General features: G+C 32.5%; 2 protein-coding genes across 2 annotated transcripts; one reads left to right on the top strand and one right to left on the bottom strand.

Annotated features, from left to right (window-relative positions):
• Positions 1-1916: 1916 nt before the first annotated feature.
• Positions 1917-5240, bottom strand: LOC105338552 (uncharacterized). Its single transcript, XM_011443731.4, has 4 exons — positions 5042-5240; positions 3762-3993; positions 3384-3494; positions 1917-3077 (listed from the first exon to the last, which is right to left on the bottom strand). Exons 1-4 carry the CDS (start codon positions 5132-5134, stop codon positions 2734-2736), a joined length of 780 nt encoding a protein of 259 aa, XP_011442033.3. The 5' UTR covers positions 5135-5240; the 3' UTR covers positions 1917-2733.
• Positions 5241-8527: 3287 nt separating this feature from the next.
• LOC109617642 (galactoside alpha-(1,2)-fucosyltransferase 1) lies at positions 8528-11253 on the top strand. Its single transcript, XM_034449581.2, has 2 exons — positions 8528-8652; positions 10104-11253. Exons 1-2 carry the CDS (start codon positions 8625-8627, stop codon positions 11141-11143), a joined length of 1068 nt encoding a protein of 355 aa, XP_034305472.2. The 5' UTR covers positions 8528-8624; the 3' UTR covers positions 11144-11253.
• The last annotated feature ends 113 nt before the right edge of the window (positions 11254-11366 follow it).

Raw genomic sequence — 11366 nt, 5'->3', positions numbered from 1 at the left:
CATATTTTTTTAAAAGTAATAGAGAAAAACTACATAATGTAATGAGAAAAAACACTTTGTAAGCTTTGTGTAACCATAAGAATATCAAGTCCTCTACCGATATGCTGGACTTACTTCAGTGATGCTGTTCAACATTCTGACTACATTTGTAGCTTGTAGACAGTTTTGCCAATGCTCCTAAGTGTACATATCCTAATTCTAAGACCATGTGTCCCATCATTTTGTTATCAACATCATAGGGAATAAGATATATTTTCAAAGCAAACAAATAACTGAAGTCTAACTGTTTAATGTTGGACTCAATGTCAAAGACCACTATTTTATACACAGACATACTCGAGTGTTTATCGTTATCAAGAATTATTCAAACGTGACCTACTTAAAATGAACCTGAATTCATGGTACAAAACATATATTACACCTGTACATAATATTAACATGGCAGTCATTTTGTTAGTTCTTGTCAATTTAAGGTCACCAGGTACGCATGGAACAGTTTTGGTCGCTTCGTTGAAACGCACGAATAGAAAACCCATGGATTCCAATGGTGCTTCAGATGTCATGAAAAATGACAATAACAAACTGACATCCCTTTCAAAAATCATTTGAATCTAAATACTAGTACACCATATTCAAACTCAAATTAACGTAATATTATTTGCTATCTATATTTGACTACAAAATACATAAATTCGTATTTATATAAGTGAAAATTGTAAATGCCTCATCGGGTTTAAGAATCACTTTGATTTTGACATCAAGAGTGTGAGAAAAATATACAAGATGAATTAAGGAGGCTGTATGGATGGTCAATAAATTAACTGTCTGATCTGCCTAAATTTTTACGATATGATTTGTTTAGCTGTAAACTATTTAGTAAAGAAAAAATCTATTCATTTTATCTTTCAAATTTTGGTATTTTTCTTTATTTTTATACAGATCTCTTCTTTTAAAGGAAATCGATATTGTCTAAAAAAAAAAAAAAGCCACAAACATTTAGCCCTTTTAACTTTCCATTTCGTAAAAAATACACCATAATATGAAGACTGTATCTTATTTCCCTACATTAAGTCATTTTGTGTTAGGATTGATGTCAACAAGACTGCGAAAAGAAATCCATGATGTAACTAACTTTCCGACGAATAAAAGCAAGCTGCAAGTTGTTAGAAGCCTTAACAGTTGTTCTTGAGAAGGGGACTTTTTAAAATCACTTTGAAGACTCAAGTATAATTTGATTTAGGACAAAACCGTACGAGTGCTCCTAGAAGCACCTAAAACCTTCTCCAAATGCGGTCAGTTTTCGACGTTTTGATCAGAGGGGATACGACAAACTAACTGAAAAAAGTTATATGAAGGGAGATACATGTGTATCTCGTTTATTTTGAAAGATTGCACGTTTGCACTGATTACAGCATTTGGCTACCATAAAAAGGTGTTTTGTAAGACTTTTGTTGGATCAAACGACAAGTTCTTTTCAATCTCGCTGAATTGAAATACATTACCATCTTGTTTAGCTTACCTGACGTATAGATTTGATAATCATTGTATTTTGCTATTTAGAAATCAAAATCAGTTAAAAGTTGCTCAACGTTTTATTCAGCAGCAGGTCTTTTTTGGGGAGAATGATAATTCATCTAAAAAAAACACAAGAATAATTGCGGAAACATTCCATTGATAATTTGATGGTTGTCTGTAGATATGTGTTGATTATTTTGCACAAAAGTACTTCAAACTGCAATGTTTTACTGCTTGTCACCTAAAGACAAAGTTACGTTATAAGTAAAATACATTTTCACTAAAGCTTGAAATACAACGAACTTTATCCCAAACTGTGTGAATTATAAGAATGATAGCCTTACCTGTGCATATAGTGCCTCTTGAGAGAAAATCGTCTTTCAAGATTTAAAAAAGATAAATTTAATTGTTTATAATTTAATAAAAATAAATTGTTTACATTAATACCACAAACCAACGAAGATCGTTGTATTTCTGATCTTCTACATACTAAAAGAATCCAACTAAAGCATTTCTTAAAAAACAGTTCTGGTTAAAATTTCTTATAAGTCAATAGGAATCAGCTATAATTGTCATAACAAAGAGAAAAGACACCGATTCGGTAATTGTCAGATGCAAAAGATAAAAGAAATATTTGATACCTTTTAACAATAACTTTATCAACAGTAGTTTTGAACAATTCCTTTTTAAGATGTTAACTTTATATTTTTTTATAATAAATGTACAATGTAACCATGTTGTAAGACAAATAAAATCATAACACTTGGAAATAACTTATATAAAATATTAAAAATAGCACTAAACACGTATTGAAAACCAACTTTTATTCCCAAACCTCCCTATTGCAAATGGTTCCCGCTGCAAATCACCTTTCTGGTGTTTATGGCATGGGTTCAAGGTTCATTATAGAATGTTTCGCAAAAATATTAATTTGCGACAAATTTTATTTCTGGTAGTTTCGCAAAATAGAGACTTGGCGAATAAAAGTCGGTTTACAACTTTACAGTTTGTTTTGTGATATAGATACTGTAATTTTTTGGGATCACTGCACGACTCCACCATTTTCCACCAATTCTGCTGTCAATTGTATCATTTTTGTCAATTGTGATGGCAACCAAGTTAAACAGAATATCTTTTCTCCTTGGTTTATACCGCAGCTTTTGTACCCAATAAATTGTTTAAAAAATGCTGTTTGTGAAAGAAATATTGATCCATGTTTTAAACAAGATCTGTTGGCCCTTTCTTGCAACATTTTTCATCGATGATCTCTCTGAGCCAGTAGAGACCAAACACCAAGAGGTGTACCAAGGGAACAATCACGAAAACGAGGCCAAACAGCCACAGAACCCCGAACCCGGGCGCTTTGAACCAATCCATGTTCGGGTATACCGGGCGCTCGTTAGCAAGGCTGTAGATCATGTTGAAGAAGAAGGTGTAGACAAACAGGAATGCCACTGGTTGGTAGACGTGGAGAAGTCTGGTTTCCTTGGAGCCGACCAGGATGTTGCCGATGACGTAGAACGCGCTGAAGATCTGTACAAGGATACTGGCGGCATCGGTTTCTATTAATTGTAAAAGTAAAGAATTGTTAGAATTTATTCCTTAGCTGTTCAAAATACAAACGTGTAAAAAAGACTGAAAAGATAGAAGGTTTCGAGATAAAATAGGAATGGCATGTCTTCATCTTCCTATTCAATTTATATATTTTGATTGACAATGTATGCTTGTAAAACATTCTGGTAAAAAAAACTTCTTTATTTCAAATAGCAAAAATCCACCTCGCATGATATTTTGGACAATTTGCATTAATTAACTGACCAACGCTAAAGAAATATAGAATGGAGAAATCCTTTAACGCGGCTACTCACCGACAGTGACTAGACTTCCAAGGAGGATCAGCATTGTTAGGGTGGAGGTGTTGGTGATGTTGTACAGGACCCACACGACCTGTAGATACCAGGGGGTGCTCACCAAGCCGCCTACAAAGAGCATGTTATACCATAAACCTCATGTACAAAATGACTGTTAGACAGGGCACATTTATAGGGTAAAGAGTATACATGATTTGGCAATATCGTGGAATCACTATACTAGTTTATTGTTTGTTGTGGCAAAATGTACATGGATTGTGTTTTTCTCACGAATTAATTAACATCCAAGAGAACTTTTTTACTGGTGTATATTCTTATAAACGGGATACTGTATTCACGTTTAATCTTAAAACTGGGAAAGTGTTGGTAATTTACCGGGAACTGGGACCAGTAGAGACTGTTTTTTGATGAACACGTAGAGGGTGGCCACGCAGTCACTGACCGCCCCCACAGTCAGCACGGTGTACACCCAGTTGGACAGGTAGAAGGGCCAGGGCTCGGAGTAGGGTGCCAGATCGATCCGGTAGTAGGGCATCAGGATTAGGTTCAGGGAGTGATATATCGCCCATATCAGTGTCCAGATAGGGTAGAAGAATGTTGGAACTAGCTGAAGAGATAAAAAAAACCAAAAAAACAATGATTACCGGTTATATAAGTTTTCTATTTGCCGGTTAATTTCTATGTTTTTCGGTTAATCTCTGCGTTTGTTGGTTATATTATGTGTTTAACAGTTATTTAAATAATCTGTGTTTGTCGATTATAATATGTATTTTTGTTAAATTCTGTATATTATATAATTTGCGTGGTTATACCGGTATTCTGTGTGCGTCGTTAATATTATGCGGTTTTCGGTTCTATTATGTGTTTGTTGATTATATTTAACGTTTTTCTATCGGTTATACTGTGTTTGTCGGTTATATAAATTGTTTGTCGGTTATATTATATGCGTTTGTCAGTTATATTATAAGTTTGCCTGTTATACTATGTGTTTGTCGGTAATGTTAAGAGTTATGTGTTTGTCGATTATAATCGGTGTTTTTCGGTTATGTTATTATTTCGATAGTGTGTTTCATGGTAAAAAATATCTGTTTGGGTTACGGTTGAAAAGTTTCAACTACGCGTGTAATGTTTATTTAATTTATTCTCGCAACAAAATTTTTAATTTTTTTCTAATTTAATGACTTTCAAATTTGTCTATATGTTTTAAAATGATAAAATTGTTATTTAAATCTTAAATATTGAAATGGTGTTATCACAAGACAAAAATTTGTTTGTTCTGAATTAATATTCTTTTGCTATAAATGAAATTTCAATGCAACTGGTTTGAATTTACAACAATTTTTAAAAAAGATTTTAAAAATAATCTGAACAATAATCCAATTGATTAGGGCATAAATTCCAATATTTAGAGCTTTAATTCTTTTAATGCACAAAATCGATCATATGTGACGTTTTCAAAGAAGTGAAGAAGACACCATTTATTTGAGATTGTAATAATTTTGTAATAATTTTTTCGTTACAACAGACCACATTTGAAAACTTTTTTTCAATACGACTATGTAATATCCAAATAATTATATAGTTTTTTCGATTAGTTACATGAAATTTATTGTTAATTGACATTCTTTAAATATTTAACTATATGTAGCACTTACTTTTCCAAGAACGAAGGTTCTTGGCTCTCCATTATTAATTTTCAACTTATCCAATTTAAATTCATCCTTAAAATCGTTGAAATCCTTCCCCATATTTGCCGATCACGATACCAGCACAACCGCCTGCCACCTCTAAGAACCGATCCGATGAACAGTGGATGTGTACTGTCCATTCCTAACCGGATGGCGGACATTGATGCTTGTATTTGCTTTGATCTGTGAACAGCATGTCCTGTTCAAATTTGAATGTTATTCAGCATTGTAACTACACAATTTTTACTGCGCATGCGTAACCGGATGCAGGACTTTGCTGCTTGTGTTTAGTTTGATGTGTGAACAACATGTCCTGTTTAAGTTGGATGTATAAAGGCAGTAATGTAACTACAAAATCCTGCATCCTTAATTCACTGTCGTCCGGCTGAACCCGGGTTTATGAGAGCTGGGCGGCCATGGCCATTACCCGCCATTTATATATTTTATTAATCTCCTTTAGAATATTAAGAGCACTGTTTAAAGACATTTCCAAGTTTAAATCTATAATATTTATGTTTTCCTTTTTAATAAATAATTGATGACAAAAAAAATTATATCTAAAACTATAGCGCAGTTCTGGGTATTTTCAGTAATTTTTTTTTCATTGAGCCGCCTTAATTCATCAAAGCTACATGCTGAAGGCTAACAGATAGAAATCTTGTTTTGATTTTAAGACTAAATAATATAAAGAGGGTTCGATAATCATTGCAATTTTTAGCCGCATTGATCTACTTTAGAAGGAAAGTTCTAAGTAGTGTAAAAAAATATATATATACCAAAAATCAAAAAGTAAAATGTATGGATTTTTTTCTTTATTAAATAACAGTATATAGCAAAACAAAGCATATCTTAAAATTTAATGTAGATTCGATGGTTAATTTGTTGACTATCCAGCCTCCTTAATTGAAAGTGTTATTAATTAATAGATCTAAAATTAAATTTTTGATTTAAAAAATACCCAACTTCAACCGTTTTAAGGCTGGGCGGTCATGGCCATTTCTTAGAGTAAAAAAGAAAAGCTAATTATTGAAGTACATGTATATATCAAAATTAGATTAAATTTTTAAGTTGAATCTTAAAAACTTTGTTTTAATATTAACAATTAAGGAATATATGGCTAGAAAAATACCAGTTTAAATTTTCAGGCCGATCTGATTTGCTAACCATTTAATCTCAAAAGTTATATCGTTTTGTAGGTGTTATAAATCTGACATGTTACAACCATGATATATAATGTCTCTTATTATTAGCATAATTCGTAAGAATTCAATTACAAAAAAAATTCAATAGTCAAAAAAGAAAACAAAACAAACAAACAAAAAAACAATCAAGCAAACATATTTGCTTTAGATTTTTTTTCTGAAAAATTAAATAGATACAACGAAGATAACTATAAAAAGTAAATTAATTAAGAATTCTTTCGAAAGTATTATTAAGATAAATCAATCTTTTAAAAATATGAAATTTAAAATCAAAATTTTTCATTTCTGAGAAAAACTTCGCGGGTATGATAAGGCAACTCACAGCGATCAAATTTCTCTGATCGATATGACGTCACAATAAGCAGCATGATGTCATATTTTACTCAGAAACATGTCGATTTTAACTTTATCTCTGGTTTATATTCTAAAAATTACAGACATAAAATATCACTAGAAACTCTTCTAACTGAATATATCTTCGATTTCGTATAATTATCATTGATGACGTCACAAGCATGTTTAAAAGAGAAGATCATGTCGGGAGAAAAATTATCGGAATGCAGTGTAAACAATGCCGAAATAAGACTTATTTATTACAGATACCTAAGATTTAGATGAGTGTCAGTTCGAATATAATCAGGATAATACAGGCATGGATATTTTGTTAAATCAGCGAGTGTTATAAGGTAAGCGGATCGACATTTATATGGCTTGACCAGCCTTTCCTCTGTCAGTGTGTACAAAAAATGGCAAAAGTGTAACACTACCCTGGATATTAGGAAAGATGATTTTGGTAAATATCAACGGTATATGACCTAAACTACATGAAAAGTGCTGCTAGAATCCTGTGCTTTGTTGTTTTAAACGAAAAATACGTAGTATTTTCAATGCAATTTTAGAAGTTGAGAGGGTTTCCGATAAATGTTTACAATATTTATTTTATGCGATGTTCAATAGGATTCTAGCAGTAATACTTATAAACATGAACTAATTTCCAATCGAATTATTGTAGAAAACATACAAATGAACTTCGGGGTAGTGTTACACTTTTTGATTTTTTGTTAAGGTAAAAAAGTGATCTATTTTTAACTGTCACGTGATACCATGGCACGGCAGATTCAAAGATGAGTCGATTCCGAAGTAGAAAATTAATATCTTGTTGAACTCTTTCACTTGGTATTAATATCCAGCGCTGTTTTCATTAAAATAAACATTATTTAAATTGATCATAATTTTGACGGTCATTAAACTATGAGTTGCCTTAACCTACCCGCGTTACCATTTTTGACATAATTATTGCAATAAATAAAATTAAAAGTAAAACTTTTGTCTGACGCATTTGGATGATTTTACGATTTATTTTTCCACCTTTTGAAAATAAATTGAATAAGATCACTGAAGCATTATTGTTCTCTCTTAAATAGTCCAATCCACGCTTTGCAAAAGTTGTTTCTCTTTGCGGAGTCAACCCAAAGGTCAACAGGGAAAAACCAAACTGTTTTCTTCTTTATGCTACTAAATATTTGGGCGTCCTGTGATAAAATCACTTTGAATTGAATTTATTCCTTTAATGTGTAAGTTGCCCCATCCTGGAGCATTCAAAATACATAACGGAAACGGAATTTTATTGTCAAATGACAAAGTTACAAACCTCTAAACTACAAAGGCTACTGTGAGAAACCTATGGGTTTTTCCCAAAGGCCAAGGGACATAACTTTTGTAAAGTGTGTATTGGTCTATCGAATGTTAAAGTTGCCATGAAATATTCATATCTTGTAGTAACTTTAAATTGAAATTATTTTAAACATCTGATATCGTGTTAATCATAATTTACGATTATACCTTTTCTGAACAGAGAATGACTAAAATAAAGTAATAATGTTAGATTTTAATTTCAATGCAAAACTACAGGTTGAAGCAATGGGGACATTTTTTTTAATTAAAATCGCGTGACATTTGACTTCGCTTCTATTTACAAATTGAATGTCATATATTACTTTTGATCAAATCGGTATCCTCGAAGTAGAATATTTGTTTTAAAGTTATACCCAAAGCTATTTGTAAACAGAAATATCTTTTTCTTAATATGCCTGATTGTTTATCATCTCTCTCTCTCTCTCTCTCTCTCTCTCTCTCTCTCTCTCTCTCTCTGAGAGAGATAAAACTCAGTCAGATCACAAGACAATTTACTAATCACTCTACCATCATAAACAAACGATTGCACCACATGATTTATTATCATCCCCCAAACCCTCCCTATCTACAATGTTATCAGCTTCATATAAAGATAAATCAAAGTCAATAAAACACAGAAATAGTCTCTTAAATCACCGCAAAAGGGTGAAGTAATGATCAAATTTACAAAGTCCAAACTAGGTAAGTTTTTATTTCTACTTTCTTTTTATAAAACCTTGAATTAAAGTATATATACAACCGACATCCTTTATGGTGTCCATGTATCAGTATACATGTGTGTGTGTGTGTATATATATATATATATATATATATATATATATATATATATATATATATATATATATATATATATGTGTGTGTGTGTGTGTGTGTGTGTGTGTGTGTTATTTATACAACTTGTGCAATGGGGTCAGTGATCTTGATTGTGTACACTCAATCATACCGGATACAGAACTTGACCAAGGATGTACAATAAGCCATGTTTAAAGCTGCTAGTTCTTAGTGGAGTTCATTATGTCCACATCAGTCATAATTCTTCCGCTTTTAAACACATTAAATACATTTATTAAAGAATTCTTAAATGTTTTCATCCATTTCGTTCATTACTGTTTGGAAGTTTACTGCAAACATTTTACGAATGCACATTACGAATGTGTATTTTTAACAATTTTTAATTGTTTTACGAATCTCTTCAGTCTTCAAGTACAGTGGGATCAGTGGAATTGGATTAATGTACAAATGAACGTACACAGATGTATATATATACCGGATACACATTATGACCAATTAAGAGTTAATATGCATGAATATGTGTAGCTAGATGTGTGCATGACAAAAACTAATTCCATATTCATTTAATATTTAAATAAAAACTGGGGTTTTTTAAATAACAATTGACTATATATGTAAACAATTATAACCTTTAATTGTTTTCACCCGTTTCGATCTTGCCAGTCTGGACTTTTACCCAAGATATGTATTTCAAAACGCACTAATTAGATTGTTCAACTTGTCACATCGAAAACTTTTTATTTGGTCACGCATTTATCGGTGTATAGTAAGTAATTGTTTATTTTAGTGATGTTATTAAAAGTTTTTGGCATTTGTAATACAAAACATATGAAAACTTCAATTTGCATCCCGCCCATTGTACCAATTTGACTCACTTCAGTGGCGTCGGAAGCAAATTGAAAGTGAGGGGGATACCTATACTTCCCAAAAAAAATTCCTACCTACCAAAAAAATATATTCCTAATCCGTGGGGGGGGGGGGGGGGGGGGGGCTAGTATGCCTATGACTCCAACTTCTCAATAATTCAATCTTTTTAAGGTAAATTTAGGAACAATTATATCTTTGCTGCAAGAAAAAGTGGGGCCTGAACCCTCTATGATGCTATGTGCCTAATGGTTAGGTCTAACTTTGCAAAAAAAAGGTGTGGGGTTCCGACGCCTATGCACTATTAATTTTGTAACTGTATGCATACATGATTTCGTGTCATATTTTCTCGCATGCTTAGAAAGGTATAGATTTAGCCTGCTTTTTTCCAGACAATATGATTTTTTTATGATTGCTTATTCAGTCTACACAACATACATGTAACACTGTTTATATTTGGGTTTTTTCTTTTTCAGGGGCATTGTTGCTTCTTTTCATGACAGCATGTTTTCTAATGCAGCGCATTTCTATCTTACAATATCAAAACAGGAATAATTCAAACTCGGTCTTTCTAGAGATATTGCACCCTACATCTGTACATTCCATAAATGGACAAAAGAAATACGAAGATTTATCTCCACAGTTGACAACTTCGGAAACTAAGCCCGTTGTTTGTATGATTTTCAATGGCAGACTTGGGAATCTCATGTTTAAATACGCATTTCTCCACATCGTATCAAAATCTAAGAATTTGTATCCTATTCTTCCGGAGAATTTTGAACTGAGTAGATATTTCTATTTACCGGAGTACGAATCTCAGGAACAAAACAGCAGACGACAAGATTGTGACAAGATTAAAGAGCGGGAAATCGAGAGATGGTCGTGCTCATATGACGACAAATTCACGAATTTAACCGAAAACAAAGCGGTTTATTTTCATGGGTATTTCCAATCTTGGAAATATTGGACTAAATATGAAGACGAAATCAGGGAAATGTTTACGTTCAATGCAGAAATTCGGGAAGAAGCAAGTGATAAATTATTACATGTACTCTCTGAAATGGGATATGCAGATTCCTCGGATGACGTAGTCGTCGGTTTACATTCAAGACGTGGTGATTATTTGTGGAAAGCTGCCAAAGAATTCGGTTACGTTACGCCAAATGAGACCTATTATTTGAATGCTATGGCATATTTCAGGAATAAGTTCCCAAACCAACGTGTTTTCTTTATTGCTGCTTCGAATGATATCAACTGGTTACGCGGAAAACTTGGGAAGGAAGAGAATATTTATTTCTTGGAGAACAATCAACCAGTCATAGACATGGCAATACTATCGTTATGTCATCACGTGATCATGTCGTCAGGGACGTTCGGGTGGTGGGCGGGATGGATGTCACGTGGTACTGTTGTATACTATAAACATCTCTACACACCTGGGTCGTCGTTTTCTACCACCTTTAGAGGTGGAGACATTGGTGACTTTATTTACCCTGGGTGGATAGGTTTAGCATAACAGCAGCTATATGTACATAAACCATAGTTTATATTTTCATTGATTTTATTTTGTGTTGTCATAATTCATATTCACTATGGAAACTGAACAAATGCTTATTTTATTGACAATTATATCTTTACTTGTTTTTTTGTGGGGTTTTTTGTGGGGGGTTTTTTGCCCAAAATGTAAAAATTTAATGTAAAATTTTCAAATTCTAGTATCTTTTTTTTCAAATTTCAAG

This window comes from Magallana gigas, chromosome 4 (assembly GCF_963853765.1).
Source record: "Magallana gigas chromosome 4, xbMagGiga1.1, whole genome shotgun sequence".
Taxonomy (NCBI): domain Eukaryota; kingdom Metazoa; phylum Mollusca; class Bivalvia; order Ostreida; family Ostreidae; genus Magallana; species Magallana gigas.
The sequence above is the reverse complement of the archived record's forward strand: the minus strand, read 5'-3'. Positions and strand labels throughout refer to the sequence as shown.